The sequence below is a fragment of the Tiliqua scincoides genome, chromosome 2 (assembly GCF_035046505.1).
Source record: "Tiliqua scincoides isolate rTilSci1 chromosome 2, rTilSci1.hap2, whole genome shotgun sequence".
In the NCBI taxonomy this organism is placed as follows: domain Eukaryota; kingdom Metazoa; phylum Chordata; class Lepidosauria; order Squamata; family Scincidae; genus Tiliqua; species Tiliqua scincoides.
This window is the reverse complement of record NC_089822.1, coordinates 135,912,363-135,932,570: the sequence shown is the minus strand read 5'-3', so window position 1 is coordinate 135,932,570 and position 20,208 is coordinate 135,912,363. Positions and strand designations below refer to the sequence as shown.

The following is a 20,208-nucleotide window of genomic DNA, read 5'->3' as shown; positions in this document are numbered from 1 at the left end:
ATTGCTAAGGGGAAAAAAGTGTACTTTATTTAACTGGTCTGATAGTTTTAAGAGGTAGGAGCCTAAAGCCTGTGGGTTACAGCATCTCTGCATAGCAGTTGCCTGTGCTCCCAAGATAGATACATAAGGAAAACTAGAGGTAACCCTGACAAAGGCAGGCAGTCTTTTTCAACACTTACTTACACACACACTGACTGCAGGAGGGGGGTTATGCAGACTGCACAGAGCCTTGCCCCAAAGTCCTCTCTGCAACCTTTACAGGTGGGGGAGCTGGATATAGGTTGAAGATATGAGGTTTTTGGTGACTTGTATTTTATGAAAAATATCCAATAACTTAACACTTGCAAATTGAAGAAAGTCGCCTTACTGGGAAGAAAGGCGGTACAAATTGGCTAAAAATATGCTATTCCACATTAATGTTTTAAAATAGTAACTGTTAGCCCACATAGGTGCCCTTCAACACTTCCTTAGCAGCATGGGAGACAGGGTAGTGCATGCTCTCCCTCTACTACTCTGGTAGCATACCACAACAGCTCTCAGCTGCTCAAGTAATATCAGAGGGATTCCAAAGTTGCAAAAAAAGGATTATTCCCCCCCCCCCCAAAAAAAACCCTGATTGGAAACCAAACAGTATGCAAGATGAAACCCAAATCTGCTTCAGAAAAAAATTAAATATTTTCAAGGCTTACCTCCGAACCTGCACTGGAAATGGATGAATTGTATTAAAAAGCAATTGCAATATGAAAACGAGCTGCAACCCTAATGCTCAGATGAGATTCCAATCCATTTTCTAGTGCTGAAACACTCCTATTGTGTGTGAGTTCAATTCATTTCAGATGAGATTCCAATCCATTTTCTAGTGCTGAAACACTCCTGTTGTGTGTGAGCAATTCATTTCTACTCCACACAAGTCTACTCTACAAGACCAGGAATGGGTGCAAGAGACCCTGCAAAATTATGCTATGCTTCATGTATCATCTGCCTGGCGTAAACCATAAAGGCATTTGGTCTTGTACAGATGATCAAAAGTAACATCTCTGAATGAGACATTGGCGATGGAAATGCAATCCTGGCCTTCAGTTACCTCACCACTTTAGTCTTAAAGTTCTGCAGCAGAAAAAACTTCACCCTAAAACCTATCATATTCATGGGTTTCAACTGTAGCCTACAGGAATCATCCACATGTGAAAGAAAAGTTGCTCTTCGCATCTGAAATTGGGCCCGTCTTCTGTTATTGCCTGCAGCGTTGCCATTCCATGGCAATACTTTTAATCCATTTGAACAAGACCCAACATCCAAGGCCCAGCTGCCAGGCTGGCCTAAAGAAAGCACCACCTCCCTGACTATGCAATGTACCTGCTGCAAAAAATGGTATGCTGAAGCACAACATACGCTTCCCCCCCACCACATGCACATCCCTTGATTTTAATCCTTGCTGTACATGTGGCTGATTTCTGATGTGCTAGTCCACATGACTGAGTAATAACTAAGCACAAAGGATTCCTACAAATGGAAAAGCTGAAGTAACATAACCTCATGACATTAGGGAATGAATTCAGGCTCACACAGAGAAATGAGGCGGCAGTAATTCAAGTCCTCTGAAAGAATCTGAATATCTACACAATTAGGTCACACACAAGGAACTTGGGAGCCCTCAAACTGGGCTAAATGCTATAAACTCCCAACCCTCCCCCACGTGTGCAGTTTTCTGCACTTGATCTGAAAAAAGAGACAACATTAAGGTGCATCAACCACTCTGAGCAAGGCTTACAGTGGTCTTTAAAGACAAGGAATGTTTACAGCCATAACCACAGTCTGGGCACGCAAGACAGGTTTAACGGAGGATATCACTTCCTCTGAACCAAAATGGAAAACTTGCTTACTCTGAAAAGCCTGAACTCACAGGAAAGAAACTGACAAAATTCTGAGAAAAAAGAAAGAGTAGAGAACACTAAGCAGTAGCAAACCAACCAAGCGCTGGGTCATGGCAGCCTCCCGCTTTATATGACAAACACAAAAGCTGCATGCACACTATTAAGTGCCCTATAGCAAACCAAATGTGTAAAGTGAGATTGTTTTACACACACCACTTTAAAAAACTTAGCAAACGCAACTGGAAAGCCTGGATCTATCTGGTTTCCGAGATGCAGCTATACATTTACATGAGCTTGCTGTGGGAAACACCAGTGTACGCAATACCAACATACAATGAACGAAAATGGAGCAGCACTTAACACAAACCGATCAACTACAGATGACATGAAAACACAAACATGTTACTTGACTACAAACTATGAATACAATTCAAGAATTCATTATTTTTGCTAGAGATGAAATCATCCATGATCCTTATTCAATGAATCAAGGATTGCTGCATTTCGTTTTGTTTTTATACAAGAGCATTCACGTTTTGCAAACAGCTAGTGACAAAATCTACCCAAAATGATTGCTGCCAGATATGTTTTCTTTTAGATGAATGCATGACACATTTGATTGCATATGTATGTGGTGCTGGGTGCATGCCAAGAGAGTATAACCTGAGCCAGTCTCAAAACACTCAAACTGGACTAGAGCTGAGCTTCCCAAAATTTTAATACCGGGGGCCACTTTTTAAGACAACAATCAAATGTGACCCACTAGACAAAAAAGAGATGTAGTAAGAAATATTTTTTATTAATTTTTATTAATAATAATTATAATATATTATATATAATATAATGAGGACACATAGCAGACCTCTTTCTAAACTTTCTCCCTTCTTCCCCATATCTGTTCCCTGAGCATTACCTCAAACCACAACAATAGAACCTGCTGAGCTGCTTTTCCCTTTGTAAGCTGCCGTTCTAGGACCCAGTGTGCTGTCTCTCAGAGAACCCCCTTTGACTAGGAAAGCAACCTTGGCTCCCTTAACTTGCTTCCATCCTTGGAACTAGCCAACATCACCTGCTATTCTCAATAGCCTCTACTGATTTCAGAAATATGATCAATTTTCAAAGTATATTAATGCCGCCGCCCCGCCCCCCCCAGGAATAGGTGTATGTGTCAGAGAAGGACACATATCTGGAGAGTAACCAACTTCAGAACTCTCATGGGTTTACCTGCTTGTTTCTTTATTGGGATGGTTCATGGTTCACTAGGATAATCACAGGGTCTACTGCTCCTTCACTCCCTTGGATGTCTTGCTCCTTCTCCCAGCTGCCTAGCTGTAAAGAGCTGCAGCCTCCAAACCTTGGCCCACAGGTTAAAAAAAACCTCATATCATAGGTTAAAAAAAAACCCATCAGGGTGCAGAGTTTTCCATTCCGTAAGGCAGCCACCATTCTTTGCACCCAATCATCCCACAGCCTTGTGCCCCGCAGCAGCATCCAATGCCTGTTGCTCCAAATGCCTATGTGCCCCAATTTCCTGGGGGCAGCAACTGCCCAACATAAGGCTGTGGGACAACTGGGCACAAAGAAAGGCGGATGTGGCACGGGACAGAAAGCACCATGCCCAGAGGCTTTTTTGTAACGCAGCAGGCTGCGGTTTGGAGACTGCTGGTCTAAAACAGCGGTTTCCAAACTGGATACCACTGTGCCCAGAAAAGACATCCCCGGTGTGACCTGAGTTTACTATTCTACCAGGGAGCTGTCTTTCCCCACCGCTGATCTCACCTAAACTGAGCTCCAGCCCACCATGCCTGCCCAGAACTCTGGGTGCAGTGGCTGCTGGAGCAACAGAACCTGGCGGCTGCGGGCCGGAGCTCAGTTTGGGGGAGATAGGCGGCGGAGAAGGACGGCTCCCTGCGGAACAGTAAGTGCCATTCATGCAGGAGAGGGTAAAAGCAGGGCGTCAGATCTGACCTGTGGGACAGGGTCTGGAGAGCTCTAGTCTGAAAGGAAGCCCTCCTTTGTTCCTGCCCCAGGCCTCCAGAGATACCTGGTGATTCAGCAGCCAGCTTCACTCCACAGTGGTTGTGCTGGGCTGCCACAGACCTGCAAAGGTGTATTGCTTTAGTTAATTTTCAATGGAAGACAGGCATACAAATGCTTTCTTTGCCTTTGAAAATCTATTCACCCTCATTAGTCATAATGACGCGTCCAAAGCAATTACTTGAGGCCAAATGAGTCTTGAACTGGTGACAGAGAAATTATCAGGCTGGGACGAATTCGGCAAGTGTGTCATCACATTACACCAAAAGGTCAGAGTGTCAAGCATCACTCCCTGACTACTACAATGACTTTCAGGTATGGCCTGCTTGAAGGCCAGAACATGTAGGAGAAGTTGTCTTGCAGACTACAGACTGCCTGCCCCTTGCTTCCCTTCTGTCTTTGCCTTGTCTCCCACTCAACCATACAGGAATTGGATCTGACAGATCCTTGTCATTTTTCTTGTTTAGTTCAATAGTTTTCACATTCAATAACTGACTATGTTATACAACACTAGGCACACTAAAAGGCAGGACAGGTTCTCCACGATGTCACTGCAATGTCAAATTTGGCTGACCTGGAATGCAAACACAGCATGGTTTTTCTTTAACAAAGTGTAAAACAATAATACCCAGGGTTAATGTACCCTTTGCACGAGCACAAGCACCGGGGCTGTGAAATTGCTTTTACACAACCCTTCACCTTACCCGTGCTGCAGCCTGTAAAAGTGAGAAGTGTATTCATTAATACTTGATAGCAAACACACCAGGATCTGCAAAGCAATCTGATCCACTTTGTTTACTGGAGATCTCAGCACACCAGGTTACTCTCTTTGTGAATAAACATCTCTATACAGTCATGTCATACTAACCGCTGAACCAGCGGCTATAGTTAGACAAGTTCAGGCCTGAAAGCCAAACCCTGTGACCTAAAAAAAACCCTACTAAGTCACAAACTTTTAGTGAGAGCAATGAAAGAGAAAAATAAACTCTGTACACACTCAGGAGCACTTCCTTCTACTCTATTTCATCTGCGTTCCTGTTTTTTTCTTCAGAATGAAATCCTCCCCATACAAACAAGCCCAGTCTTAAAATGATAACTATACAATCACAAATGATTTAGATCCAAGTAGCTATGTGCAAGTTTTAACTCTTTTGGATCAAGATGATAGAGCAAGCGAACACACATTTTTTATTTTCAGAGACTCAGGAAAGATAGTGTTCAACTCTCAAAAGGAAATACAAAACATGAATTTGAAGAAATAGCACATTATCAAAAAGAATTTTTTGTAAAGGGAGTCCCTAGATATGGTTCAGGTGTGAAAGGTAGGCCAGAGAAAACCTTGTTGCAGCTTCAAATTCTCAATCAGGAAGCAGGTGCTGGCTGAACTCTAACCTGGAGGGGTGCAGGCCTCAGCTGGAGACTGTACGAATGTGGACCGTCTTTTTGTGGGCATTGGCAGGGCCATCTTCTGTTCCTTGTGCTTTGCCAGGGCTGCCTGGACTGCCTCTGTGTGGATGTCTGATAAATGGAGGGAAAAAAATCATACATTCTTCGTAATGCTGTACATTAGAAAAAGAAACCATGACCCCACACCCCCCTCTCTGGAAACATGGCTGATTTTGTACAACGTATAAGGATCTTCAAACAGCGATTTGGGATGAAACATTTTCCGGAACTGACAATTATAGCATCTTGTAAAAAGGAAGAAATGTTTTCCAGTGGTAAGCACATAAAGAATGTTAATGGGCATAGGGGTGGCGGAACATAGAGAACTGGATCTGCAGATACAGGGGGGGGCAGGGAGAACGACACAACTGTACTTCCTTAATAAGTGATTCCTGTGATGCACTCCCTATTGTGCCTGCTCTCAGAGATGTATAGGGTGTCAAAAATATAGTTCTACTTAGGGTACCTATCTCCTTTAATGTGGTGGCTGTCCTCAACTTACCTCCACAGCCAGACGGACACTCAGGGGGCATGCACAACATATGTCACTACCCCTTCATTTGATACAGTCAGACTAATAATAATTTAAAGACTCAGTACCCACCTACCCACCCACCCCAACCAAATGTGCTAATTTTGCTGCAGAAAAGAGCAGGAGGAAGAAATTCACTAATTTTCACAAAGCTAAAACAGAAGTATGGCTGATGAATCATCATGACTATACTTTTTTTCTCCCTTGAGCTTGTCTCCAGGTTCTCTTCATCTTTTTTACACATCTGTAACAATGCCTGGCAGTTTTCTTCCCATGATCTGTTAGATAAATTCTATTCACATCAGATTTGATTATAACACCATTTCAACATGACTGATCTTTTGGCCTCAAAGGTCTGCTACAGCTTTTCTGAGTTAAGCAGCAGCAGCCAGCACAAGTTTGAACATGGTGCTCTAGAAGGGCTATTTCAGAAACTTGACAGAGACCAGGATGATTAGCCTGCAGGAGGTCAGACAAAGCATACAGTTCATGCTTTGTGCCACCTACTGAACATGAATCATCTGGACAGGGACAATAGTTCAAGGCTACGAATGTAACCAACTCAATATGATTCATACATTTCAGGAATCACTTCCTTTTCTGGAATACAATAAGAGATGAACATGTGGTGGCAGAAGGTTATCTTAAAGAAAATAAGATGGGAACACACTTGTGTGCCAAGGGTCCAATCAAATACTGTACATTTATGGCTGAAAAGTAATCGTTCTTGCAACTTAAACTGGTTGATGATTGTGTCCTCCATTTCAAAAGCAGAAAAACAAATTAAATGATAATGACTATGTAGACAATAGCCTGTCAGGAGGAAGGAGCAAGGATACCATAAAATGCTACTTACAAAAATAAAGAATAGCAGATGATTCAGGCAAAAAAGCTAAGTTACATAAAACTAGAAAAGTTAAGAGAATTTGTTCCCAAAGTTCAAAGTATTCATTGGCCCAGAACTGAGAATAAGAAAAATCCATCTGTAGAATCATCCCCAGGGACATTCTGAACATATATCCAAATCACCCAACATCCTGTCCCTAGTTGTAGCCTCCCCCCCTTCAAAAACTGCTGAACCACATGCTCTCCAAGCACAATTTATATCCTTGCAGCAAGAATGGGGCCACTTTAGAAAGTGGCAGGGCCCCCATTCCATGCTTTTAACTAAATCTACATGTGCAGTATCTCCACAAAGTTGGCAAGAGATCAGCATGGTTTATGGCCCATGAGTGAGCACAGTATTGACAAATATAACCTCTTCTTTCAAGCCTCTTTCTGCCTTGGCTCCTATCAGTGGCAGGAATTTGCATACAGAGGAGTCTGACTATTTTCAAAAGCAAAATGGCTTGACCTGATCTAATGTCATATGGGAGTTGGATTTAAGGTGGTATCTGATGCAGAGACAAGTAGTGTGCCTTTCTCCACTGCCAGATCTTTCAAGAGCGGAGCAGACATATATATTCTCTAGGACGAAACACAGACTCTGTTCATGCAAGGAACACACATTTTGGCACAAGAGTAATTTAGCAAAATGAAAGCCAGGATGGTTTGGGAGTTGGGCTTTGACCTGGAAGATTCAGGTTCAGATCCCCACTCAGCCATGAAGCTTCTTGAATGACCTTGGGCCAGAAGTGATCTTGAATCAGGGATGAAGCTTCTTGAGGGTGACTTGAGAGTCACTATCTCTTAGCCTCTCCTATCTCGTAGGGTTGTTATGAGGACAAAAAAGCCTAAAATGTTCTATGAAAAGGTATACAGGCCAAATTCTTTTCCAAATCAGAAAACATACACAATTGCCTTTATTTCCTAAAGGAATTTGCAGTACCCTTACCAGACCGATAGCGTTCATCTCTGGCTCCCCCCGAACGACCCCGGTGATACTTGGATGAGGAAGGAGCTCCAGTTGGAGCAGGTGTCTGATTACGGGGTTCCTTTTGCAAACCAGGATCGAAACCTATGAGAACATTAAAAAAAAAAAAAACACAAATCAAATTTTCAAGAGTCAATGAGCATAAAGAGGATTTCTTTCAGACAGCTGTAAGGGTCTCTATTGATATCTGCTTGTTGCATGATGGGGCCTTTACATGTTACGTGATGAAAATTAAAAGTTGACCAACAGCTCAGTTATCAGAACAAGAGGGTGAAGTTGTGGGATTTCAATAAATAGAGGTTCTTTTTCAGCAACCTGCATGAACATGGCAGGAGATACTTTAAAAGTCTGAGTTGGGAAATTCCAGGAGCCTGGATGCCTGTGTTCTTAACCATGCCTAGTTCTGCCTAGCAACAGGGCATTAAATGGACTGATGTGTAGGAATTACACCCCTACATGAAGGAATGTGCCACACTTTTCTGTCCTGACCTACAGCAGCCCCTGCCATGCTTTTATTAGGCACTTTTAACTGTAGCTGTAAAGAGCATGACCTGAGCAAGGCGGAGAAGCCACAAGGTTTTTTAAAAAAGGGTCAAAGCAAGGACATTTGAGGCTAGCTTCTGGCCTAAAACCACCTGGCCAGAAAAAGACTAATTTTCACAAGGCCAAAAACTTTATGCACATGTACACACATTCACCTCAAAGTCTATTAATGTTATTTACAAATTTTACTGTTTTTGGTTTTCTAATGCTCAGACACACAACACATAAGGTCAGTGGATGCATACATATTTAAATTCAAAGTTTTTGAACTCTTATCCAAGCTGTACTGTGTTTGAAGAAACTGATCACTAAGCTAGGACACCTGGATCAATATCATGAACATTAACCAACATGCTGAAACACAAACATGCAAATACTCAAAGGTGCACTCTTGACACCTGGGGAAAATAACAACTCCTCTTACACAAACAGACATCTGCCCCTACACTCCCAGCTCCATTTCCTTTCTTTGAAAACTAGAAAGGAAAGACCCTGTAAACAGTAACACTTAAAGCATTGCAAAGACTTCCTCTTTCCTGGTTCTTTGGGAGGAGGGAGGAAGAGTGGTGGGAAGGAGAAGAGAAAAAGCAATGGAGTAGGGAACAAAGCAGAGAGGTTGGGGCCTGTGAAGAATGATTAATGTTTGCAAAAGCAATTTTATGCAATCACGCAAAAATGTATGCCTTCAACACATTTGAACTAACAGTATATAAACTGTGTGTAATGATGCATATGTTCCTAGAAGGATGTTGTAGTGGAAGAATGGACTTGGAGAGAAATCTACAGCCAGGGCTTGTCAGCTCTCCTGTTTACCTCTCACTGTGCAAAACGGTCATTTGACATAAGTAAGAGTCTAATCAAACTATGTCAAATCTAATTATGGATGTTCTTCAGCCTAAATATCATCACAGTTTTACAATGAAAAAGCATTCACATGTAAGAAAGCAAGCTGCAAGAAGTTTTCAAACAAAGTGATATAGCCTTGGGTGGAATGTGGGGAGGGGAATAAGTTTTGTTTTTTAAATGGCTGACCTTTTGAGTCTACAACAATTGGAATCTACTATTTTTATCAGCAGGCCACAAGTTTAAAAAACAATAGAGAAATAGATTATTGCACAGAAGGCTGTCTGACTTGGCAATCTGATACATGATATAATCATTTTGAAAGGACTGACAGGAAGGGCTTGGAAAAAAATAAGTTGTTTCAAGTGTAATCACTATATAAAGTTCATAAACAAAACACTCACTGCCTTTAGAAACACCCCTTTTCCCAGTTCATCCAAAACAAGAATTAAAAATGTAGCTAGCCATCCCACAGAAAGTTGGTGTGTATGTGGGGGTGTGCATTTTTTAAAAACACCCTTCAAACTCTCAGATAACCCAGAAACAAATCTGAAAGTTATAGCAATGCTTTTTTCCCCACCATCCTATTCATAATATGAATTTTTACTGGTCTTCTGGGTCACAACCCCACCACGTTTTCTACATTTGCACAGTTTCTTCCAATAGAATAAAGGTTGAAAACCTATATACAGTTACATGGGTATAAGCCCCACTGAAAATAGGAGTTAGTTTTGAGTAAACATATATAGGATTGCACTGTAAGAATAACTCTGAAGCAGGCTATTAAGATAGAGAGCACAACTCGTGTGTACAGAGTGCACCTCCAGTGAATGTCTGCTGGCACAGTGTCACTGATAATACACTACAGAATGGCACTTTCTAGCACCAGGACCCACTGTTTTTGGACTTTTTCATTGTAGAAATATGGAGAGGGGAGCTGCTAATCTGGAAGGTGCTGCTTTTGTGCAGCGGTGGAAATCTGTTGGGGGATGCTCTGATCTGATGAGGAATGGCTAATCTGGATGCAATAATAAATAATTATTATATAATTTATTATTATTATTAAATAATTTTGCTGTGGGGGTGTCAAAATTTTATGGGCCCCAGGTGACAAACGGCCTTTGTATGCCACTGCCTGCAACCTTCATAAATCAAGCAAAATCAAGTATCCAGGCGTCCACCTGTATCCATGGGGGATACATTCCAAGACCTGCTGCAGATATCCAAAACTATGGATAGTAGAGAACTCTTTCTATAAACATCATTTTTCATTTGCTCAGGTGCCCGCACAACCTGACTAAGGCAACTTTTCCATATCAAAGCTGTGAAACTTTTGAAACCAAGTTAGGCTTCCCCACAACTTTTCCTGTCACCATTTCTACATCCCCGCTTCCCACTGACCACTTTGCTCAGCCCTGGCTGCTTCTTCCACTGGCTCCCATTTGCAAGGGAGCACAGAGCCAAGCTCCAGCCAAGGCTGTAAAGCTGGAACATGCTGCAACAATGAGGGCTGCATTGAGACACCATGCTGTGCAGGTAAAATGCAGGAAATTTATTTCATATATATTTTAATCCACGGATAACTGAAACAGCAGAAACAGGTGTTTTTGCATAATGTAGTATGCCCTGTATTTATTCTGTTACATTTAGTTCATCCTTCCCCTATCATGGGACTCAAGGCAGCATACACAGGATTCCCAGATGATCTCCCATGTAGTCACTGAGCAGACCCAGACCTGCTAAACTTAATCACAGTCACTATATCATGTGCCTTCAAGACCTTACACATAATTTTATTATTTTGCATAATTCACTGTACACTTTTTACTATTTTCCATAATTTCTTCTGTTAATCATGGGGAAGTTGTGCAGGGCCTCAAAATGCCAGACCACTGCCCAGTGGCAATAATCAGCACCTTGAATAAGGGAAGATTTCAGCAGGCACTGCCCCAAGAATTTCAGGTTTATATTTCGTATCATAAATAAGCGTGAAACTTGTTTTGTTCTCTAAATGAAAACTGAAACTTTCAAGTAGCTGAATTCTTCCTGGGTTCTTCCTATGGATTTCATATCTTGTGCTTGCACATAACCTTGGTGCATTACAACTTACCTATGTATCTACTTTTCACTTGAATCCTCATCTTAGCTGCAAAATTTTCATCTGATTCATGTACTACCCCCTTCAATGTAGCCACATAATTACTTAAGGCCTATCAGTCCACCAACGCAGCACTGTTAATTATAGTTTTCTTCTACTGTCGTTTCAGCTGCTAATTAGTAGTCACACTGGGTATCAGCTCAGTGTTGCATGAAGAGAAGAGGAATTATAAAAAAGAGATCAAACCAAAGTAGGTAAACGATATGGGTCTAAAATTAGGTGGAAATTCCCAAAGTATTAAAGTCATTTATTTGTAGCATGGTAGTAGCAATGCAGGGGCAGAAAGAGCTCTCCACTGAGCAAGTATGGGGAAATTATAAGAACTATTAAAGTCTGGGAGAGCAGATGGATTCACGTAAGCTTAAGTTTTTCCCATTCTTTTTAGTTTTCTGTTCATTAAAACCGGATGAGCATAACCTGATTGAAGGATCGAGGGGTATTGTCCAATGTATTTAGAATTGTGGTAGCAGATGGTTAGTCATAAGGGAGGATGTCAAAACTTCTCTGCTGGACAACCAAATGGGATGTAAAAGGATTGCTAGAAAATGAAGGCATTGCATATGGACTGCAGCTTCCTGCTCACTCTCTCCCAAATCACATTATATATAATATTCCTATTCACTTCATTCAGGGTTCATAAAAAAGTTTTTACTTGCTAACACTGACAAAACGTACCTCCTGACCAAGAAAAAAAAAAAAGTTGGGAATAAGTGTGCTTACTGCACTGATCCTAAAAGCATATGCACTATTCTCACCATGAAAAGGCAACAGCTTGACTCAGGACAGCAAATGCCCTTCAAAAAACAAATAGGGCACTACCATTATAGCAATCTTCTTCACAAAAATTGCACCCTGTTTGCAGAGGTTTTCAGAAGAATGGAGTATAGACAGAAATATGCCTTACATCACTTATATCACTAGTGATATAAGTGATAGCGATATCACTTATATCACTATCACTCTCTGTGTCTCAAGCACAATTTCATTTTGAGTGAGAGATACTGTGCTCAAAATCTTGGGAAAGCCTATAGCATGAAAATGGCTCCCAAATAAACCAAATGAAATACCTGGAAAACAGACAACCACTTTTTTTGCCTGACACATTGGTAATACTTGTCTCATGTGGACAGGCTGTCAAGAGTCCAACACCTACACTCAAAGACTTTAACAATCACTATTTAAGCCCACTCCTGTACTTATCTCTGGAGAAACCCTGTTTAACAATAGCTCTAGTATATTTGAGAGCAAATATAAGCAATGGATTTGTATAGCAGCAATAAATGGAAGACTTTCAAACCATTGTATCAGCTTCCAGCAAAGAGGCATGTTTCTATGCAGATAACAACATAAGACTTTACATAAAATGTGGCTGTAAATGAGAGCAACAGGTTTCGTAAGAGGTTTCAGCTGAAAAACAGCAGATAAAATGTTAACCCCATGGCAACTGCTAACTAGCCAAAAGAAAGAACAATATATAGTATCAGCTGAAATGTAAAACAATTTAAGTTTTAAGATACAATGACTGACAACAGAAACAAAGAGGGGGCGTTTGCGACGGATATGAGGACCGCATGGCGACTTTCCTGCCTGGTGCAAAGGTTGCAGACATCACTTCTCGTCTAGACAGGCTGGTAGACAGTGCTGGGGAGGAGGTAGCGGTTGTGGTGCATGTCGGCACCAACGACGTGGGCAATTGTAGCTGGGAGGTCCTGGAGGCCAAATTTAGGCTATTAGGTAGGAAGCTGAAACCCAGGACCTCAAAGGTAGTGTTCTCTGAAGTGCTAACTGTTCCACGCACAGGGCCAGCTAGGCAGGCGGAAATCAGGGGTCTCAATGCGTGGATAAGACGGTGGCATAGAGAGGAGGGGTTTAGATTCGTTAGGCACTGCGGAACGTTTTGGGACAAGCAGGGCCTGTACAAGAGGGACGGGCTTTACTTGAACCAGAATGGAACCAGACTGCTGGTGCATAACATTAAAAAGGTGGCAGAGCAGCTTTTAAACTGATCCCTGGGGAAAAGCCGACAGGAGCTGAGGGGCATCCGGTTCGGAACTCCTCATCCCTATGGGACGAGGATGGGGAGGTTAGAGAACACCAAGACATAGGCAGAGTAGGAGAAGAAATTGGGAATGGTAGCGTGATGGGATGTGATAGACGGCTTGACACAGTGAGAGGATGCGGGGACAAAGAAGCTAATAAGCAGCCCATCCTGGGGCATTCCATGTACAAATGCTTTTATGCAAATGCCCGAAGTCTCCAAGCAAAGATGGGAGAACTGGAATGTCTGGTGACAAGGGAAAATATTGACATAGTGGGCATAACGGAAACCTGGTGGAATGCGGAAAATCAGTAGGATACTGCAATCCCAGGCTATAAACTCTACAGGAGGGACAGGGAGGGGCGTGTTGGAGGTGGGGTGGTTGTTTACGTTAAGGAAGGGATAGAATCCAGCAAAGCTGAGATTGAAGGTGGGTCCGACTCCACCAAAGAATCTCTGGGGGTTAAATTACCAGGCCTCAGGACTGATGTAATACTGGGGGCGTACTATCGTCCCCCAGACCAGAAACTGGAAGGGGACCTTGAAAAGAGTAAACAGATCAGGGAGGTGACAAGGAGGGACAGGGTTGTAATCATGGGGGACTTTAATTATCCTCATATAGATTTGCCCGGTGGGTCAATTTGTGTTCTGGTCACAAAAAGGAGACTGGATTCTGTTAAATGTTAAATGACTGTGCCTTAGAGCAGCTACTCATGGAGCCCACCAGAGGACAGGTGACTCTGGATTTAATATTGTGCAGTACTCAGGACCTGGTTAGAGATGTCAATGTTACTGAGCCGTTGGGGAACAGTGATCATGCTGTGATCCATTTCGACATGCACATCGGGGGGAAGAACACCGGGCAAATCTCTCACAAAAACCCTTGACTTCCAACGAGCGGACTTCCCTCAAATGAGGAGGCTGGTTAGAAGGAGGTTGAAAGGGAAGGTAAAAAGAGTCCAATCTCTCCAGAGTGCATAGGGGCTGCTTAAAACAACAGTAATAGAGGCCCAGCGGAAGTGTATATCGCAAAGGAAGAAGGGCTCCACTAAGTCCAGGAGGGTGCCCGCATGGCTAACCAGCCAAGTTAGAGAGGCCATAAAGGGCAAGGAAGCTTCCTTCCGTAAATGGAAGTCTTGCCCTAATGAGGAAAATAAAAAGGAACATAAACTGTGGCAAAAGAAATGTAAGAAGGTGAAACGGGAGGCCAAACGAGACTATGAGGTGCGCATGGCCAGCAACATTAAGGGGAATAATAAAAGCTTCTTCAAATACGTACATTAGAAGCAGGAAAATCGCCAGAGAAGCGGTTGGCCCTCTGGATGGTGAGGGAGGGAAAGGGGAAATAAAAGGAGACTTAGAGATGGCAGAGAAATTAAATGAGTTCTTTGCATCTGTCTTCACGGCAGAAGACCTCGGGCAGATACCGCTGCCTGAACAGCCCCTCCTGACCAAGGAATTAGATAGAGGTTAAAAGAGAAGATGTTTCAGACCTAACTGATCATAGCAAATGTCACATCGATTTTTAAAAAGGGAAGGAGGGGGGACCCTGGAAACTATAGGCCGGTCAGCCTAGCATCTATACTGGGTAAGATGGTGGAATGCCTCATCAAAGATAGAATCTCAAAACACATAGACAAACAGGCCTTGCTGAGGGAGAATAAGCATGGCTTCTGTAAGGGTAAGTCTTGCCTCACAAACCTTTTAGAATTCTTTGAAAAGGTCAACAGGCATGTGGATGCGGGAGAACCCGTGGACATTATATATCTGGACTTTCAGAAGGCGTTCGACATGGTCCCTCACCAAAGGCTACTGAAAAAACTCCACAGTCAGGGAATTAGACGGCAGGTCCTCTCCTGAATTGAGACCTGGTTGAAGACCAGGAAACAGAGAGTGGGTGTCAATGGGCAATTTTCACAATGGAGAGAGGTGAAAAGCGGTGTGCCCCAAGGATCTGTCCTGGGACCGGTGCTTTTCAACCTCTTCATAAATGACCTGGAGACAGGGTTGAGCAGTGAGATGGCTAAGTTTGCACAGGACACCAAACTTTTCCGAGTGGTGAAGACCAGAAGTGATTGTGAAGAGCTCCAGAAGGATCTCTCCAAACTGGCAGACTGGGCAGCAAAATGGCAGATGCGTTTCAGTGTAAGTAAGTGTAAAGTCATGCACACTGGGCAAAAAATCAAAACGTCACATATAGGCTGATGGGTGTCTGTGACAGATCAGGAGAGAGATCTTGGGGTGGTGGTGGACAGGTCGATGAAAGTGTCGACCTAATGTGCGGCGGTAGTAAAGAAGGCCAATTCTATGCTTGGGATCATTAGAAAAGGTATTGAGAATAAAACAGCTAATATTATAATGCCGTTGTACAAATCTATGGTAAGGCCACACCTGGAGTATTGTGTCCAGTTCTGGACGCCACATCTCAAAAAGGACATAATGGAAATTGAAAAGGTGCAAAAGAGTGCGACTAGGATGATTACTGGGCTGGGGCTCCTTCCTTATGAGGAAAGGCTACGGCGTTTGGGCCTCTTCAGCCTAAAAAAGAGGCGCCTGAGGGGGGACATGATTGAGACATACAAAATTATGCATGGAAAGGATAAAGTGGATAGAGGGATGCTCTTTACATTCTCACATAACGCCAGAACCAGGGGACATCCACTAAAATTGAGTGTTGGGAGAGTTAGAACAGACAAAAGAAAATATTTCTTTACTCAGTGTGTGGTTGGTCTGTGGAACTCCTTGCCACAGGATGTGGTGACGGCATCTGGCCTGGATGCCTTTAAAAGGGGATTGCACAAGTTTCTGGAGGAAAAATCCATTATGGGGTACAAGCCATGATGCGTATGTGCAACCTCCTGATTTTAGAAATGGGCTATGTCAGATGCAAGGGAGATCACCAGTATGCAGGTCTCTTGTTATCTGGTGTGCTCCCTGGGGCATTTGGTGGGCCGCTGTGAGATACAAGAAGCTGGACTAGATGGGCCTATGGCCTGATCCAGTGGGGCTGTTCTTATGTTCTATGTTCTTAACTGCATATGAATAGCATGAGATTTTTCTAATCTGGAGATTTAAAAAAAACAAAAACTTGACCAATCACATTAAAATTACACACCAGAGCTTAATTCAATCAAGATTCGGCACTGTTTTGAATTTTCAGAGCCCAGTAATCACTATTTTTACTGCTACAAACTATGTATGCCACACTGAGCTGCTCAGAGAAAGAGTGGTTTATGAATATGAAAATGGCTGGCAACCTTCAGTCTCAAAAGACTATGGTATAAGCCTACAGCACCCGGTATTCCCTGGCAGTCTCCCATTCAAGTACTAACCAGGCCTGACCCTGCTTAGCTTCCAAGATCAGATGAGATCGGGCATATGCAGGGTAACAAATATGAAAAATAAATAACAAAATAGTAAAGTATATATCTTTCTCAACAATAGCCCTCCAGAAGTGATTGGGTGAAGAGGGTGGAAGGAAAGGGTGTGTCTATTGTTAATTCTTGAATATAATCTTACTTTCTATCATCCTAGGAAACACTTCTAGCACATGTGGGGAACAAAATCAGTATTACATGTTTTCAATGATTATAGTTAGTTGTCCTTAAACTATTTAACACAGCTGACATTAGGGACTACTGTACTGATATGCTATTTTGCTAGTTCTTTTTTCTTTTTAAGTAAAAGAAAATGCACTAGCAAGTGCAAAATATTGTTTTTATTGTTTTCCATTTTTCTACAGAAACATCAAATTCTGAATATTTACAACTGCTTCTTTTTATATTAAGTCTCCAGTTTGGTCCATATTCTATCAGTTAGGCAGAGTTTACACATACTTACTGGCATGAGTAGTCTATGTATTATACTTCTAAAATAGTGGCTCTCAAACTTTTAGCACTGGGACTTTTAAGAATGAGAATCTGTCAGGACTCACTGGAAGTGATGTCCTGACCGGAAGTGACATCATCGACTAGGAAAATTTTTAACAGTTCTATACTGAAAATCTACCCACACTTACTCAGGAGTAAGTACCATTTACTATCATTGTTAAAAGCCTATACGTAACCTGTTAAAAGTACAGATCTATAACATTTCCCCAAATGCAGTCACATACCATGGGAGCATCAAGTCAAATACATTAAACTATCCCGACCTATAGTTTGAGAAACACTGTTCTAGAACATTTGGGTCAACAGTGTTGTGGCAGAAATACAATACTGACAGATTTTAAAAATTAACTATGGTCAGTTCAAGGACACTTTGTACTCATCTTTGCCCACAAAACCACAGGACACCTTGACTGCTGATGGAAATGTCAAACTGAATCAGCATTAGCAATGTCTCCAACCTGAATAGTAATAAGTAATTTCCAGAAGAATTTGCATGGTAAGGTCAGGTATTGATTGTAACAGCTGCACAAAAAGGTTATGAGTGAGCCAAGGCCATAAAGTCTACATTTCGCTTTCTAAAATTTTATTTAGTATCTTTAACTGAAGATAAAGTACCTAGCAGAACCAGATAAACTATTTTGGCATTCAAGATGAACAAATGTACTACTTTCCGCAATAGTAATAAGACTATTAGTAGTATTGATATTACGAATTAATACTAAAACAGCAATAGTAATAATACTAATTAAATAACTGCCCATTTCCTGCTTTATAAAAGGAGTCTGAAAACACGTGTCTCATTTTGCCTAATAAGTTTTGCAGTTTTAGGCAACTAAAGTATACTGGGCAGTATGGGTACCACATTGTTGTCTTTCCTGGATGCCAGTTAAAAACAGAACTTATGGAAGAGGGTCTTTAAAATCAACAAGCCTCAAGATTCCCCCCATGTGCAGCGCACACCCCATTGGTACAATTGCATCAGCACTGGAAAATTGGATAGGATTCAGTTCAAGGTAGGAAAAAGTGGGATTCTCTCATTACGTGAAGAGGAACAGAGAACTTCAAGAGCTGCCCTCCTTTCTCTCCCCCCCCCCCCCGTTTCACCATGAAACATTTTATTTTTTCCACACCACCCCCCTTGTCTGGGGATGCTTAACATCCAATGTGACAGTGAACTGAAAAGGAATGTTCGCTCATACTTTGACTTTTTAGTTGGTTCTAATACATTTGTATGTGCATATGTGTCCCCTAACAGTTCCAGCTGGCTAACTGCAGTTTTTGCCAATGGGGAACAGACAGTTGGCTGAGAGTCCAATCTTATGCATGTCTACTCAGAAGTAAGTCCCATTATAGTCAATGAAGCTTAAAGCTGTCCATTTCCATGTGCCAAGGACCTCTCTCTCTCTCTCTCTCTCTGCCCCCCAAAGCTGCCCAGACAATCCTCCCTGCTTGCCTAGGCTTTGGGTTGGCTCCTTTGCAGCCAGCTCATGTCCCTGAGCTGCTCAGAACAGAAGCAAGGGATGCCCTGCTCGTTTGCAGCCTGTGGGAGGGAGGACAATGTCCTTCGCAAAGGGAGTTGACTTTTAGACTGAACTCCAGTACGTACTTACCTTGGAGTAAGACCCACTGAACACAATGGGACTTACTTTGCCCATGGGGCAAAAAGGTGGGATATCAATCAATCAATAATAATAATAATAATAATAATAATAATAATAATAATAATAATAATAATACTTCTGAGTAGACCTGCTCAGTGCAGCAACTTCTTGCACTTCAGCTCTGTCACTTTAAAAAGAAATTGGCTGATGGGAGAGGGGCGGAGATTCCAAAAGGCAAGTTCCATTTCGGTACCACACACACACACACACACACACACACACACTCTTCAATAGGCTGCCTGATTGCCTATGGGTCTGCAAAGACGGAGCAGCCAGCCAGGACAGAGCAGCAGAGCAGGAAGTTGGTGGCAGGGCAGCCCAATGCTTTTGTCCTGTTTGCTTCCACCACTGCCCTTCCCCACTGGTGCGACACCATTGCGGGGGACACACCCATCCACCCAGACACTGCACAAAAGTCCCCCTCGATCAGGAGACAGCAGTCGCATCTGCTGTCTGGCATCCCAGAAGGCCGTGCGACAGGACATCCAGGCAAACTGCCCAGTGTGTCCCTATCCCCGGACTGAAGGGGACTTTGCACAGTGCCTGGGCAGAATGGAAAGGAAATGGATGAATCCACCTGAACCCCAGATCTGGCCCCCAGGCTGGGGTTCAAGCGGCCCTGTTCTATAACAAAAGTTCTATTTGAGCAATCCCATGCTTTTGGAGTTAGGAAGCAGGAAGGATTCATCGTCTGAAGCAGTGAAAAAAGTGTGTGCTTTAAGAAGGTGTTTTTTTAATTATATAGGCATTGGGAGGGGAATAGGGAGTTTACCATTTGTCATAAATGATTACATGAGCACTAGCCAATGAGCACTAGTGCTAGCTTGCAACTTGCACAACCACTGACTAAAGCAGCGATTTTCAGCTGGTGTGCCATGGCACACTGGTGTGTTGCAAATGGTCTGTAGCTGTGTTATGGAAGCTTAGGGAAAGGTAATTTATTAGTTGGGCCATTGGGGGATGTGAGCCCCCAGCCAACCACATGATGTGCCTTCCCACTTGTCAAAAAACTGGTGGTGTGCCCTGAAAATTTTAGCATCTTGTCAGTGTTGGGGCCCCTCCCAGATGCCCTGACCCCCGACTTACCTGGGAGCAGGCACCCCATGCCCAGGGTAGGGAGGCTTCACTGGCCCCAAAGGGGGCAAAGCAGGTTGGCTCACCTCAACCAGCCAGAGGGGGCTGGCAGGGCAAACAAGGAACACAGAAGGAAACAAGCCAGGAACAGGAAAGGCCTTTTCTGCCCCACCTGGAGGAAGGGGAGGGGCCAAAGGGGGCAGGCTTGCTCCATAAAACAGGGAGGCCAGGGATGAGAG

General features: G+C 42.9%; 1 protein-coding gene across 2 annotated transcripts in view; it reads right to left on the bottom strand.

Annotated features, from left to right (window-relative positions):
* Nucleotides 1-20,208, bottom strand: part of DIP2B (disco interacting protein 2 homolog B) — a 207,698-nt gene that overhangs the window by 67,563 nt on the left and 119,927 nt on the right. For both annotated transcript variants that reach the window (XM_066613823.1, XM_066613824.1), the window contains exons 3-4: nt 7,724-7,846; nt 5,304-5,429 (exon numbers count right to left, since the gene is read on the bottom strand). In XM_066613823.1, coding sequence (XP_066469920.1) covers nt 5,304-5,429; nt 7,724-7,846 — 249 coding nt within the window. The remainder of the gene's footprint in view (nt 1-5,303; nt 5,430-7,723; nt 7,847-20,208) is intronic.